The following is a 15,981-nucleotide window of genomic DNA, read 5'->3' as shown; positions in this document are numbered from 1 at the left end:
ACTTGATCGCGAAGCCGGCATCTCCTTGTGTCTCCTCTGCGCTGAACAGGACCTGGGGTGAGCTGCTCCATTAAATACCGGTTAAGGACCTTTGATGACGTCACGCCGGTCATCACATGGTACGTCACATGATCTTTTACCATGGTGATTCACCATGGTAAAAGACCATGTGATGACCAGAGTGACGTCATCAAAGGTCCTTAACCGGTATTTAATGCAGCATCTCACCCCAGGTCCTGTTCATCAGCAGAGGAGACACAAGGAGATGCCGGCTTCGTGATCAAGTGGACTAAGGTGAGTTAAATTTTTTTAAAAATTTTTTTAACCCCTCTAGCGCTGTTTTACTATGCATTCTGTATTCAGAATGCTATTATTTTCCCTTATAACCATGTTATAAGGGAAAATAATAATGATCGGGTCTCCATCCCGATCGTCTCCTAGCAACCGTGCGTGAAAATCGCACCGCATCCGTACTTGCTTGCGGATGCTATGCGATTTTCACGCTTCCCATTCACTTCTATGGGGCCTGCGTCGTGTGAAAATCGGACAATATAGAGCATGCTGCGATTTTCACTCAACGCACAAGTGATGAGTGAAAATCACCGCTCATGTGCACAGCCCCATAGAAATGAATGGGTCAGGATTAAGTGCGGGTGCAATACGTTCACCGCACGCATCGCACCCGCACGGAAAACTCGCCCGCGTGAAAGGGGCCTAAATGTAAGAGGATACAGAAGTAGCAGAGGTAGACACCTAGTCTTTGGATCCTATGGGGACACAAGGGCCCCGCTGCAACAAAGGAAACCTCCGGCTTTATAAATGACATGTGGTAGGATTGGGACCATGTAACAAATTTTGCACTGAGGCACAAGAACTTCAATTTATGACTCTATATAGAAGCAATTCCGACCTAGAATTTTTTGCACAGGTTAAAATACTAAACCTTCTCTATTTTTCAGAAATAAACCAGGTTTTATGTTTAATGATGTAAAAGCAAATCAAGTAATACATATTTCTAATCCTACTTACCAGGACATCTCTGCTCGTTGCATTTTCGGACATCTTCCCCTGATCCTTCGCATTGCTGCCCGGTAATTGTAATTCCTTGGCAGCTTCGTGTTCTTTTCTCCCATCCTCCATCACATGACCTAGAACAACCACTCCAAGGTCCCCATTGGTTCCACTGTCCATTAGCTAGACACAAGAACATATCATGCCGTGAATAACACTTCTATTGGTCCCAGGAAAGACTGTTTTCTGTTTATGTCTCAACTATTTTGTAAGTAATGGATTATTCCCTTTTTTTATCCAAGTAATTGGTAGCTAAACACATAGGTCAAACTTACTAAAGCCTGCAAGAACTCAGTGGCACTTGAAAACTTTTGCACTTTCAATTTTCTATACTATTTATTATACTATTTTATTTCATAAAGTGATCATTTAAAATAAAGTTGTTCCTATGTGACAGTGGGTGTAACATTAGTTATGGCAGCCAACAAATGCAACGAGCAATGAAAGATGGAAAGAATCAATAAGTCTATGGTAAAGACTTAAAGGGGTATTCCAATATGTTCAAGTAAATCCCTATCCACAGGATAGGGGGATAAGTATTAGATTAAAGGGGTCCTACTGCAAGGAACTTCATTGATCACAAGAATGTCAATCATGCACATTGCTACTCCATTCTTCTCTATGGAACCTGCCTTAAATAGCTGAGTACTGCATTTGTCTCCATCAACCCCACATAGATGAATGGAGCAGCATTGTTCATGCTCAACCTGCCACTCCTTTAGTTTTGGGAGGCCCTGCAGGGTACGGGCTCTGATTGGTAGGAACCCGGTGGCATGAGCCTCACTGATCTAATAATTATCCCCTATACGCCATACATGTCTGCATGGTTTTTGGTTCGGATTTGTGCGAAAACCCAGGCGCAGATAAAGGAGTTTTGAAATGAAGGATAAACCCCGAAAAGGGGTCAAACAAAGGTGTCAAAAACTGCATCAAAAACCATGTAAAAACTATGACAAAAATGACGCCATAAAATGTGCCTTTAAAAATCAGCACAGATTCTACACAGATTTTTGGGACGTGAATTTTCAAAATCTGTCGTGTAAACGTCATCTTAGTGCTATTGTTGAGCGAATTGAGCTTCAGGTCATAGATCCAAAGTCAATTTGTTCAAACACTTTGTTTTAATGCTGTCTGGAGATCTGTCTCTGTATAGAATTAAAATGTATTACCTCCTTGGAGGCTAAATTCGTTTCAGCCGAAGTTGAGCGAGACTTTGGTGAATGAATTCGGTATTCATTTCTACATCTTTAAAACATTTTAAAATAGCAATTTGAAGTTTGGTTTAATACCGAGGTACCAGTCAGTACTAAACCTGACTTTGGATCCTGAATTTTCAATCTTTTTAAAGATGTAGAACTGAAAAATTCAGGCAAATTTTGTTTTGCCTCCATGGAGGCAATACATTTTAACGCTGTATGGAGACAGGTCTCCGGACAGCATTACAATGAAGTGTTTGAACAAATTGACTTTGGTTTTGTGATTCAAAGCTTGATTCGCTAATGTACACATTTCTATTTCCGATACCTGTGTAGAGATGTCATTGTTCAGAGTCTGATATTTGCATACAGTGTCTGATTTCCGTCATTCTAAGTTCCCAAATGGCTTTTGGTATAACATTTTTAGATCCATTACATGCACTTTTATTATTGTAAAATGCGATTCAATAGTATTACACAGGGAAAAAAAGTGTTTGTAAGCTTAGGTAATGGGCTTTCCCACAAAGGAAGTCAGATCTTCATGGATCTGCACCAGCCTTGAGACCACAGATGTGTAGTCCCCCTCTCCTGTAGAAAAGTGGGTTTGCATGTACAGATGGAGGAGACCTTAGCATGACAGACAGTTTGCTGCTCTGTTAATGTTGGTCACCATTCATACAATGGCACACTTATCTAATAGCGTAGATGATAACATCTGCTACATCTGTACATTCACTCTCTACTGAAGTCTATTTTAGATATAGAAACAGCTGACTAAGGCTACTTTCACACTTCTGTTGTTGGAGAAAAAACTGTTTCCATTTAGTCCTCATGCATTCTGAATGGAAAGAGATCCGTTCAGGATGCATCAGGATGTTTTCTGCTCAAACAGCATTCCGTTTTGTGACCGGAGACAAAACCGCGGCAAGCAGTGGTGTTTGTGTTCAGTCATAATAACTGGAAAAAAGTAATCCGGCACTCAAAACAATGTAAGTCAATGGTGACATCAGTTTAGTGAATATATTTAGTGATGGATCAGTTATTTTTCCATTCTGATTTCACACAACTGCATCCTAACGGAACGGATGCTGATGTGTAAAATCTAAACGGATCAGTTAAATTCTGGTATTAAGATCAATACTGGAATTAACAACGCAAGTGTGAAAGTAGCCTAACATGGGGAAACTGCTTTAATTCCCTACCAAGACCCATCACTCAACCAAACCAATTTCTAAAACTAACAAAAAACACTGCAACTGTTTAATTGATAATAGGTTATAATTCAGCTACAAAGGTCCCTTGTGTTTAGTTTGATAATGACCACACATCTCTCAGCTCTGAGCTTTTATACCCTGCAGAAAATGTATACCATAGGTTTCATTTGCTCAGATGAACACTTGATTGGTATCAGAGACTGCCAAACACCCATGAGAGATGACTGTATCTGTCATCCAAGCCTGCAACCACAGTGTTCAATAATTGCGGTTCTATCCATTGATTTTTATGGTCAAACTAGCAGAAGGACCCCGATTCACACGCCTATATTTCGTCTATTTCATTTAATGTTTGTGTGTGTTGTTATAAGATATTGACAGTATCCCCCATAACAGTGACCTCTACAGCACCCCGCCCTTTTAACAGTGAACTCCACAGTCCCCCACTCCCTTGACAGTGACCACCTCAGGGGCCCGCCCCTTAACAGTGACCTTGACAGTGTCCGCCCATTTAATAGTGACCTCCACAGCGGCCTGCCCCATTATCAGTAACATCCACAGTGAATGCCTCTTTAACAGTGACCTTCACAATGCCCCGCCACTTTAAAATGGGACCTCCACAACAGCTTTCCCCTTAACTTTGACCTTTACAGCAGCCCGCCCCTTTAACAGTGAGTTTTAAAGCATCTCACTCCCTTGACAGTGACCTCCTCAGGGGCCCTCCCCCTTAACATTGACCTCCACAGTACCCTGCTGCCTTAACAGTGACCTTCACAGCAGTTACCCCTTTAATAGTGGCCCCTGCCCCCTTAACAGTCACCTCCACAGTGTCTGCCACTTTAACAGTGACCTCCACAGTGGCCTGCCCCCTTAACAGTAACATCCACAGTGAACATCTCTTTAACAGTGACCTCCACATTGCCCGCCCCTTTAACAGTGACCTCCACAGTGCCCTGTCCTTTTAATGCTAGAGCTACATGACGACATGTGTTGCGCAACATTTTGTCTCAACTATTTTTATAACGATAGGCTATGGTGTCACACTGGGACATGTGACATACTGCGACTGCGACACGACAGTTGCAGAAAAAAAAAATCCATCCAAGATGGTACGTCCTAGAGAGCTGTGACCCCCACAATATATGTTTCCAGGTAGCAAGGAACGTGTATACCAAGTTTAGTTGAAATCGATGGTTGCATTTTTGAGTGATCGCGGAACATACATACATATGTCCTTCTTTAAATAGATATATATATAGATAACTGATCATGTGATCGCCTGCATGGACCAGTAGCCAGTAACAACAGGGAGTTGATGGGTCTAACCCTGAAAAAACATGACTGACATTTGTCATTGTAATATGGATGATTGCCCTGTAACTATTTCTGTTATGGCAAAAACAGGCATATAAAATTATGTGTATTTAAGAAAATTATGAAAAGTTAAAATTAAATGTCACTAATAAAATGAAACATGTTTACTACATTTTGCCTTGCCCCTTAATGTATTAAAGAATTAAGGGATATACTTTCTTGAACAATTGTTTAGGTTGCTATTTTGCACAGTTGTCCCATCTACAGTACAGACCAAAAGTTTGGACACACCTTCTCATTCAAAGAGTTTTCTTTATTTTCATGACTATGAAAATTGTAGATTCACACTGAAGGCATCAAAACTATTAATTAACACATGTGGAATTATATACATAACAAAAAAGTGTGAAACAACTGAAAATATGTCATATTCTAGGTTCTTCAAAGTAGCCACCTTTTGCTTTGATTACTGCTTTTCACACTCTTGGCATTCTCTTGATGAGCTTCAAGAGGTAGTCACCTGAAATGGTCTTCCAACAGTCTTGAAGGAGTTCCCAGAGATGCTTAGCACTTGTTGGCCCTTTTGCCTTCGCTCTGCGGTCCAGCTCACCCCAAACCATCTTGATTGGGTTCAGGTCCGGTGACTGTGGAGGCCAGGTCATCTGGCGCAGCACCCCATCACTCTTCTTCATGGTCAAATAGCCCTTACACAGCCTGGAGGTGTGTTTGGGGTCATTGTCCTGTTGAAAAATAAATGATGATCCAACTAAACGCAAACCGGATGGAATAGCAAGATGCTGTGGTAGCCATCCTGGTTCAGTATGCCTTCAATTTTGAATAAATCCCCAACAGTGTCACCAGCAAAGCACCCCCACACCATCACACCTCCTCCTCCATGCTTCACGGTGGGAACCAGTCATGTAGAGTCCATCCATTCACCTTTTCTGCGTCGCACAAAGACACGGTAGTTGGAACCAAAGATCTCAAATTTGGACTCATCAGACCAAAGCACAGATTTACACTGGTCTAATGTCCATTCCTTGTGTTCTTTACCCCAAACAAGTCTCTTCTGCTTGTTGCCTGTCCTTAGCAGTGGTTTCCTAGCAGATATTCTACCATGAAGGCCTCATTCACACAGTCTCCTCTTAACTGTTGTTCTAGAGATGTGTCTGCTGCTAGAACTCTGTGTGGTATTGACCTGGTCTCTAATCTGAGCTGCTGTTAACCTACGATTTCTGAGGCTGGTTACTCGGATAAACTTATCCTCCGCAGCACAGGTGACTCTTGGTCTTCCATTCCTGGGGCGGTCTGTATGTGAGCCAGTTTCTTTGTAGCGCTTGATGGTTTTTGTGACTGCACTTGGGGACACTTTCAAAGTTTTCCCAATTTTTCGGACTGACTGACCTTCATTTCTTAAAGTAATGATGGTCACTCGTTTTTCTTTACTTAGCTGCTTTTTCCTTGGCATAATACAAATTCTAACAGTCTATTCAGTAGGACTATCAGCTGTGTATCCACCTGACTTCTCCACAACGCAACTGATGGCCCCAACCCCATTTATAAGGCAATAAATACCACCTATTAAACCTGACAGAGCACACCTGTGAAGTGAAAACCATTTCAGGTGACTACCTCTTGAAGCTCATCAAGAGAATGCCAAGAGTGTGCAAAGCAGTAATCAAAGCAAAAGGTGGCTACTTTGAAGAACCTAGAATATGACACATTTTCAGTTGTTTCACACTTTTTTGTTATGTATATAATTCCACATGTGTTAATTCATAGTTTTGATGCCTTCAGTGTTAATCTACAATTTACATAGTCATGAAAATAAAGAAAACTCTTTGAATGAGAAGGTGTGTCCAAACTTTTGGTCTGTACTGTATATTGTTACCGTTAGCTGCATGTCGTAAGGAGCTTCAACCACATCTTATAATATTCTCTTTCTTTCAGTATACATTTATATTCTAAAATATAATTATAATTTTGTAACAGAACCATCAACTTCAATCAGGTTTCAGTGGATTGTTAAGTCATATTGACCAATCAATCATGTACAACATTGTAATATAACCGCATATACTCTAAATTATGTTAAATCATGCAATGCTCAATGTGCTGCATGTTGAAATGGCAATTTAATATTATCAAGCAAATGTGATTTGACCTTTGACAAGTGTGTATCAGACTACGAAATTCATGTGCTAATTTAAAATACAGCGCCAGCAGCTACTGATGGCCAAAAGGGGACTCCTGTTCCAGGTATTTTACTAATTATTAGGAAAAACAAATCCCTGGAGTCCAACCTAGCCGATTTTTAATAAGCTCTGTAAACCTAGGAAGGGGAAATGCACATGTTATAATTATTCATAGTCCCATAGGTTACACAGAGGTCAAATGTAATGGCGTTATCACTCGTAAAAGGTGCAAGAGTTTTTTTTTCCCCTCTGCCAAATTAACGTTTTCTGAGTCTGAAATGCCTGTTAACATTAGGAACATAATTATTATGATCACGACCCTTAAAATGGGGTTATATCCTCTATAATTATGTAAACAGATATATGACAACATCATAAAGTACACATGCTGTTCATGTAAATGATAGTGTTCATCTGCGAACCATAATAGCTTAAAAACCATAAACCACCAGAGGAGGCCCCGTGTAATAAAATAATTGCAAAAAGATGAAACAGGGCTTTTTCATCTAATTTGGAGCTAAATGAAAGCATTTATAGATGCACTTTAATATTTATCACAGATTACTTTCTATGCCTTCCTTAGACTGCACCTTTCAAAATGTTTCACATATTAAAATTGATAGTATCATTCTAGCTATAAAAACACAATATCTTGTGGTATGAAAAACTATTAAACTGATATATTTCTACAATGTTATTCCCTTTTCACCCATAAAAACTACATGAGATAATATATTGGATTTCATAGTGTTCTCTGAAGTCATATCATGGATTAAACGATGTCCAAATATTTACCTGTACAATCTTGATTATGACATTCTCTCGTCTCACTATAGGGTCCTTTACAATCGGAGCCACCGTGGGAGGCTGGTGAACACTCTCGCTGTCTCTTCTGTGTGCCATTGGAACATGTTACTGAGCATTGGCTCCAAGCACTCCATTCCTGCCATAGGCCATCAACTGGATATGAAACAAGCAAACATAGAAGGCTATGAATACAACAGTCAAAATGTTATAAATGACTACCCAGCAAAGCAGAAGTATAAAAACCCACCATATACATGATTGAGGCACTTCTTATGATTTAACAGTCAACTGTTGGAATTCACTGGATAGAAAATATTGTTGTGTAATCTATCAATAAGGGATACACTTAATTGAATAAATTGAAATATGCATGATGTCAGCAGTGCTCAAGTACAAACTGTGAGCCTTTGTCACAGAAAGCACAACAGTGGTGTAAAAAAGGCACAAATTATGTGCCAAATTTGCACTATAATTTGTGATTTTCTTTTTCACACTTTTGACCAACCATGATCTCATAAATTTACCCAGCAGTTCAGTAACCAAATAACAAAGAGATTTTGTACATATGTCACATTACATGCTACTTATAGATCACTGCATCGCTAGAACCATAGGCTATATTCGTGTTTGTGAACCCAATGTGCATGCAAAACATGTTCATAGGGTTTCATTGGTCTGACAGAGGACGAAAGAGTATCATTCTGCTGTCCACCTAGCCAATATATGTCAGTTTAGAAAAGGGGAGGTCAGTCCACCCCAAGTGCAAGTTCTCAGGCGAATGCTAGGCCAGCTGCTATGAGCGTTTCCATCAATACAGATGGAAACGCTCATTGCTGGAGCGCAGGTGAGTCGGCAGTTCTTCCATTCACTAAATGCAGCCCCTTCTCTCCTCCAGGCCTGGCCCAGCGGTGATGTCATGACATGTGTCTCCCTGCTGCAGTGGACCGGAGGATAGATTGAGTGCAGGGAGATAAGCTGCAGTTAGTGAATGAAAAAGACTGCCAGCTCCCCTGTGTTCCAACATTTTTTGGTATGTGAGGGGGCCACTGGGAGGTCATTATACTGTGTGAGGGCCCCTTATGCAGTATACTGACCCCCAGTGTCTCCCATTTAGTATAACGATCTCCAATGACCTTCCATTCAGTATAATGGCCCCAGAGCTCCTTCCATACAGTTTGAACCTGTGAGGGGACCACTGGGAATCGTTATACTGTATGCGGGCCACAGGAGGTCATTATACTGTATTGGGGCCACATGAGGTAATTATACTGTGTGGGGGCCACTGGGGTCATTATTCTGAATGGGGGCCACTGGGGGTCATTATTATAAATAGAGGGCAAGTGGGGGGTCATTTTACTGTGTGGGAGACCACTGGGGTACTTAATACTGTGTGGTGGACACTGGGGGTCATTGTTCTGAATGGGGGCCATTGGGGTCATTATTCTGAATTAAGTGCCACTGGGGGGTCATAATACTGTGTGAAGGATCACTGGGGGTCATTATACTGTGTGGGTGGTAATTGGGGGGGGGTCATTATATTGTGTGTGGGGCATTGGGAGAGTCATTATACTGTATTAAGAGCCACTAGTGGTCATTATACAGTATGGGGGCCACTGGGGGGGTCACTATACTTTCTAGAGGGCTCTGGGGGTCATTAACTAAGCTAGTATTCCTTTAAATCAAATTTGATTCTGAGTTTTGTATGCACATGGACTATTAGAATTGCTGAACATTTTTTTTTTGCAAATAAATATGGTTCCTAGAAATATCTCGAAAACTATGGGTGTAGTCTACAAATAAGTAGGCAATTTGGTACAGAATGGGTATAACCAAGTTGGCTAGGCTAGAATCTATGAGCTGAAATTATACGACCCAACTTTAAAGGAGTTGTACAGGAATATATTTTGATGGACTGTTTCAGGCTAAATAATGAATATGGGATTAGTAAAGGTCACAACCTCCAGGACCTCCTCTAATCAGCAGAACAAAGGGTCTGACCCTGGTACTGCACAACCTCTTTTTAAGTTGATATATATACTTATAAAGTGATATAATGGGTTCCACTGTGAGTGTAAGATAGGAATGTCCTTTCTTATGGCCCTCTTGTCACGGACCTCTATTATCACACCAGAGCCTGCCCCCCCCCCCCCCCCCCCCCCCTTAAAAGATCCTTTGTTGGAGCAGACCTTTCTTTTTCTCTTATACAATGACACTGTACCTCTTTGAGATGACCAACCAAAATTTGCACACAAAAAAATAAAAAATTCAATTCTATAGTATACTATAGCTACAGGGAATTGAAAAGCTGTCATAGAAAAGTATCTGGTCATTTTCTGAAAGAGATGTTCCCATATACAGGTGAAACTCGAAATATTTAAATATTGTGCAAAAGTCAATTTATTTATGTAATGCAAATTGAAAGGAATTGCATTAATGCAGCTTAAAATTTTAATTTTGTGAAAAAATTAATCATTCTAGGCTTACAGTGTTACACTCTAGTCAGCTAATTAATCTATATCCCCTGAGCAAAGGGGACCTCAAAATTGTGACTTTGGGGTTTCATAAGCTATAAGCCATAATCATCCAAATTATAACAAATAAAGGCTTGAAATATCTCGCTTTGCATGTAATGAGTCTATCTCATATGTTAGTTTCACCTTTTAAGTCGCTGAAATAATACTAATTTTTTGAGTTTCACCTGTATGTTCAAAAGAAGAAAGCTACTCGGAATGTACATTAGTAACAAACATTCATTATAGTATGGCATATTCATCTATGAACAAGTAACCCGAATACAAAGCCATGCAGTCATTGGGTTCATGAAACAAAGCCTGCTCCCCCTATACCTAAAAGAATATTGTACGTAATGTAATCCAATAGTATGTGGCTGATTTAGATTTACTGGAATGTTGTTGACAATATCCACATGTACATGATATTACTCATGACTAGAGATGAACAAAGTTATGAAAAATCTGATTCGCCAGCTTTGCCGAATTTCACAAAGAAATTTGATTGATGATGAGTTTCGTCATCATGATGACGCAGTGACAGGGAACGGCGATCGCACTGCTCCCCATCATTGAACCCTTAAGATGCAGCGTTCATTGCTGATCACTGCAGCTGAGGTTGCAATTTAGGCATTTCAGGGGTTAATCAGAGTAAAATAAATAAATACTCACCTTATCCATTTGCTCGCCTATAGGCCTTTGCGGCCTTCTTGATTAACACCTATAGGCCTTTGCGGCCTTCTTGATTAACACCGTGCAAAATCATCACGTCATCACACTGGCCAGGCATGGTGATGTCATCACTGATGACGTCACTGCTCCTGGCCAGCGCATCAGCATGGTGACATCATATGTCACCCCACACAAGATTTTGTGTGGTTTCTGCAATCAAGATGGTCGTGGCGGCCTCTTAGCACGTGAATGGATGGGGTGAGTCTGTATTTTTGTTTTTACTGCCTTTTCAGATAAAAATAGTATTGTTACCCTGAAGCGTGAGGAAATTCGGCTTTGTGACGAATCAAATTTGTACTGAAATTCGGATCACTACTCGTGACATGCACATTCATTTTGAACAGAGGGCAGTTTCCATCTATTTCAGCGGCTTGCAACACCATTTGCAGTTAATATGTGTACAGATAACAACACTACTTTAAGAAAATTAGCTACAAAATTGCTTTATTTTTTTCTTGTTTGCCTTCTTATAGACAATAAAATCTCATTTTCTTCTCTTGCTTCCAAGATAACGCCAGTGATGAATAATTATCTAAAGGATATGCTGTTTTATATTTTCCTTATTTTTTTTTAGGCTGTACGGTCATAAAATGGGGCTTCTGCTCTGCTATCCATCTTTTTAAAGCTGGATAATTGCCTACAACTGAAGACTATAACGGAGCACTGTAACTGCTGTATAGCAGTAAAACTCAAAAAGGTCATTGCTGCTGAACTGTCACTGCCTAAGTTGGAAATACATTGAATGTTTTTCTTGCTCATAAATGTTGGTGTCACAAGGTGTAATTTCGATGCAGCATAGAACAGGTGCAAAACTGCCCTGACCTCTGCTACGTCCGACTACGCTCTTGCCTTCTCCCTGTGTACCACGCCTTATCAGCTGCCAGAGAGGTTGAGTTGTTACTAGGGGACACGACCTGGTAGTTACCGCCGCAGCAAATCCATCCCGCTTTGCGGCGGGCTCTGGTGAAGACCAGTAACTGCTTAAAACCGGTCCTTTAGTACAACCCGCGCCATCGACTCTCTGGTGCAGAGGATCCACTACCTGTCCTGCCGGTATGCGTCAGTAAGATCCAGCCATGGATCCCGCTGATGTTCCCCTGCCAAGCCTAGCGGACCTCACCACCATTGTGGCCCAGCAGGGTCAACAGCTGGCCCAGTTGACCACCATGTTGCAGCAGCTCCTGCCTTCTCAGCAACAGCCAGCTCCCCCGTCTGCTCCTGCTGCATCACCTCCGCCTGCAGTTACCACCGGTTCCAGAATCCGTTTGTCCCTACCAGACAAATATGACGGAGATCCTAAGCAGTGCCGTGGGTTCTTGTCGCAGTGCTCTCTCCACCTCGAGCTTTTGTCCGACCAGTTTCCTTCTGAGTGAGCCAAGGTAGCCTTTATTCTCAGTTTACTGTCCGGGAAGGCCCTGTCCTGGGCTACACCACTATGGGACCTCGCAGATCCTGCCACCGCTTCCGTCCAGAGCTTCTGCCTAGAGTTCCGGAATGTTTTTGAGGAGCCTGCCTGGGTTACCTCCGCAGAGACTGCCTTACTAAATTTGACCCAAGGAGGTTCTCCCGTGGGTGACTATGCCATTCAGTTCCGCACCCTGGCCTCTGAGCTGAACTGGAACAATGAAGCCCTTTGCGCCACCTTCAAGAAGGGACTTAACAGTGAAGTAAAGGACGTTCTGGCTGCACGTGAGCTTCCTTCCACTCTTAGTGACCTCATCTTGCTGGCCACTAGGATAGACAAACGTTTCGCCGAAAGACAAGAGGAACTCCTCCTTGAAAAGGAAAAAGCTCGTCCTAGACGCTTTCCTCGTCTGGCTCCCGTCTTTCTGCGTCCACCTCAACCCGCTACTGGGTTTTCCGCCGTAGAAGCCATGCAGGTGGATCGGTCACGCCTGACTCCGCAAGAACGAAGCCGCCGCAGAAACGAGAACCTGTGTCTGTACTATGCCAGTACCGAGCACTTCCTTAGAGATTGTCCTCTCCGTCCACCGCGTTCGGGAAACGCTCGCACCTAGTAAACGTGGGAGAGGCGTTGCTCGGTGTGGATTCTTCCTCTCCACGTCTCATCATACCCGTGCAGTTGATCATCTCTTCCAAGTCCTCTTTCTCCGCAGCCGCCTTCTTGGATACCCGTTCAGCTGGCAACTTCATTCACGCCTCCTTGGTTGACAAGTACCGTATTCCAGTAATCCGTCCACCCAAGCCGTTTTTCATCTCTACTGTTAACGGTGAGAGACTCTCTGCCACCGTGCAGTTCCGTACCCAGCCTCTGCAGATGGACATCGGATTATTTCATACGAGACTTTAGAGATCTTTGTCCTTCCCTTCTGTTCCTCCGAACTCCTCCTGGGTCTGCCGTGGCTTCAACGTCATAGTCCTGTCCTGAATTGGTCCACCGGTGAGATCCTGCGTTGGGGTTCCTCCTGTTCGGACCGCTGTCTCAAGCCTGCTCTGGTCAAATAGAACCCGCAAGTTTCTCCGCCTTCTGGGCTGCCCAAGCCATACCATTCCTTTGCGGATGTCTTCTGCAAGAAACAAGCTGAGGTCCTTCCTCCTCACCGATCCTATGATTGCCTGATCGACCTGATACCCGGTTCTACTCCACCTCGGGCAGAATTTATCCTCTCTCACCTCCTGAGACTCTTGAAATGTCCGACTATATACGTGAGAACCTACAGAGAGGATTCATAAGAAAATATTCTTCTCCTGCTGGGGCCGGTTTTTTCTTCGTGACAAAAAAAGACGGCTCCATCCGCCCCTGCATTGACTACAGAGGTCTTAATAAAATTACCATCAAGAACCGTTACCCTCTGCCTCTAATCTCTGAGCTATTTGATCGTCTCCGAGGGGCTAAGATCTTCACTAAATTGGACCTTCGAGGGGCCTATAATCTGATCCGTATCCGTGAGGGAAACGAATGGAAGACCACCTTTAACACAAGGGACGGCCATTTTGAGTATTTGGTGATGCTCTTCGGCCTCTGCAACGCACCTGCTGTCTTCCAGGAATTCGTCAATGATATTTTCAGGGCTTACTTTACACCTGCGTGGTCGTATACCTGGATGATATCCTCATCTTTTCCTCCAATTTGGATCAACACCGGGTCCATGTGCAACAAGTTCTTACTTGTCTTAGGAGAAATCGCCTGTATGCTAAACTTGAAAAATGTCTTTTTGAATGGACCTCCCTGCCTTTCCTGGGATACATTATCTCAGCCCAAGGCCTTCAAATGAACCCAGCCAAGCTCTCGGCGGTTCTGGATTGGCCACGCCCCTCTGGTCTCCGAGCCATACAAAGATTTCTGGGTTTTGCAAATTACTACAGGCAATTCATCCCTCACTATTCCACTCTGGTAGCTCCTATCGTTGCCCTCACAAGAAAAGGAGCTAACCCCAAATCCTGGCCTTCCCAAGCCGAGGAAGCCTTCCAGTCCCTGAAATCCGCCTTTGCCTCTGCACCTGTTCTCTCTAGACCAGATTCCACTAAGCCTTTCTCTCTTGAAGTGGATGCCTCCTCGGTGGGAGCCGGAGCTGTCCTCACCCAGAAGTCTTCCCGGGGCAAGACTTCAACTTGTGGCTTCTTTTCAAAAACATTCTCTTCCGCAGAGAGAAATTACTCCATTGGGGACAGGGAACTGCTGGCTATTAAATTGGCACTGGAGGAATGGAGACATTTACTCGAGGGCGCCACACATCCTGTGTACATCTTCACGGACCACAAGAACCTGGCTTATCTCCAGTCTGCTCAGAGATTAAATCCCAGTCAGGCTCGTTGGTCTCTGTTCTTCGCCCGCTTTAATTTTGAGATCCATTTCCGTCCGGCTTGTAAGAACATTAGGACAGAAGCTCTGTCTCGCTCCTCTGATGTGGTGGGCGACGAGTTAACACCTCAATATATTATCCCTCCTCCCATGGCAAGTCCGTTATTTGGGTCGTGGTGGATCGCTTCTCCAAGATGGCTCACTTTGTACCCCTGCCCGGTCTACCCTCTGCACCCATGTTGGCCAAACAATTTTTCCAACACATCTTCCGTCTCCATGGCCTTCCCAAACATATTGTCTCGGATCGTGGGGTACAATTCGTCTCCAAATTCTGGAGGGCTCTACGTGCTCAGCTCGGGATCAAATTTGACTTTTCTTCTTCGTACCATCCTCAGTCTAACGGCCAAGTAGAACGGGTGAACAAAATGTTGGGTGACTATCTGCGTCACTTTGTATCCTCACGCCATGACGACTGGGCTGATCTACTTCCCTGGGCGGAGTTCTCCTACAACTACAAACAATCCCCTGCCTCTAACAAGTCTCCTTTCTTTGTAGTTTTTGGCCGTCATCCTCTTCCACCTCTGCCGCAGTCTCCCACTCCTTCTTCTGTACCTGCCGTTGACAGTCTTGTACAGGATTTTTCCTCCATCTAGCGAGAAACCCACGCTGCTCTCCTCAAGGCTTCCGCCCGTATGAAGGTTCAAGCTGACAAGAGACGCAGATCTCCTCCGGAATTTCGCTCGGGTGACAAGGTGTGGCTCTCCTCTAGGTACATCCAATTTAGGGTCCCAAGTTACAAGTTGGGCCCTCGTTTCTTGGGACCCTATAAAATCAAGAGTCGTATCAATCAAGTTTCTTATCAGCTCCATCTTCCTCCCTCCCTCCGAATCCATAATTCCTTCCATGTCTCCCTTCCTAAACCTGCTGTCTTTAACCTTTTTTCTCCCAAGCTTCTATTCTCTGTCAAGGAGATCTTGGCGACCAATATCTCCCGGGGGAAAATATTTTTTTGGGTTGACTGGGAGGGCTGCGGTCCTGAGGAGAGGTCATGGGAGCCGGAGGAGAACATCCTGGACCGCAGTCTCATCCGCAAGTTCTTTGGTGCCAAAAAGGGAGGGAGACCAAAGGGGGGGTACTGTTACGCTGAGCGCTCCGGGTCCCCTGCTGGCCTCGGAGCGC

The 15,981-nt window shown here is 43.3% G+C and overlaps 1 protein-coding gene across 2 annotated transcripts in view; it reads right to left on the bottom strand.

Moving 5' to 3' along the window:
* The window catches only part of ADGRB3 (adhesion G protein-coupled receptor B3), a 1,058,998-nt gene that overhangs the window by 619,283 nt on the left and 423,734 nt on the right, over positions 1–15,981 (bottom strand). For both annotated transcript variants that reach the window (XM_044289463.1, XM_044289464.1), the window contains exons 6-7: positions 7,786–7,950; positions 1,030–1,194 (exon numbers count right to left, since the gene is read on the bottom strand). In XM_044289463.1, the coding sequence (XP_044145398.1) occupies positions 1,030–1,194; positions 7,786–7,950 (330 nt within the window). The remainder of the gene's footprint in view (positions 1–1,029; positions 1,195–7,785; positions 7,951–15,981) is intronic.

The sequence above is a fragment of the Bufo gargarizans genome, chromosome 4 (assembly GCF_014858855.1).
Source record: "Bufo gargarizans isolate SCDJY-AF-19 chromosome 4, ASM1485885v1, whole genome shotgun sequence".
Classification (NCBI taxonomy): domain Eukaryota; kingdom Metazoa; phylum Chordata; class Amphibia; order Anura; family Bufonidae; genus Bufo; species Bufo gargarizans.
This window is presented reverse-complemented; position numbering and strand designations above follow the sequence as displayed.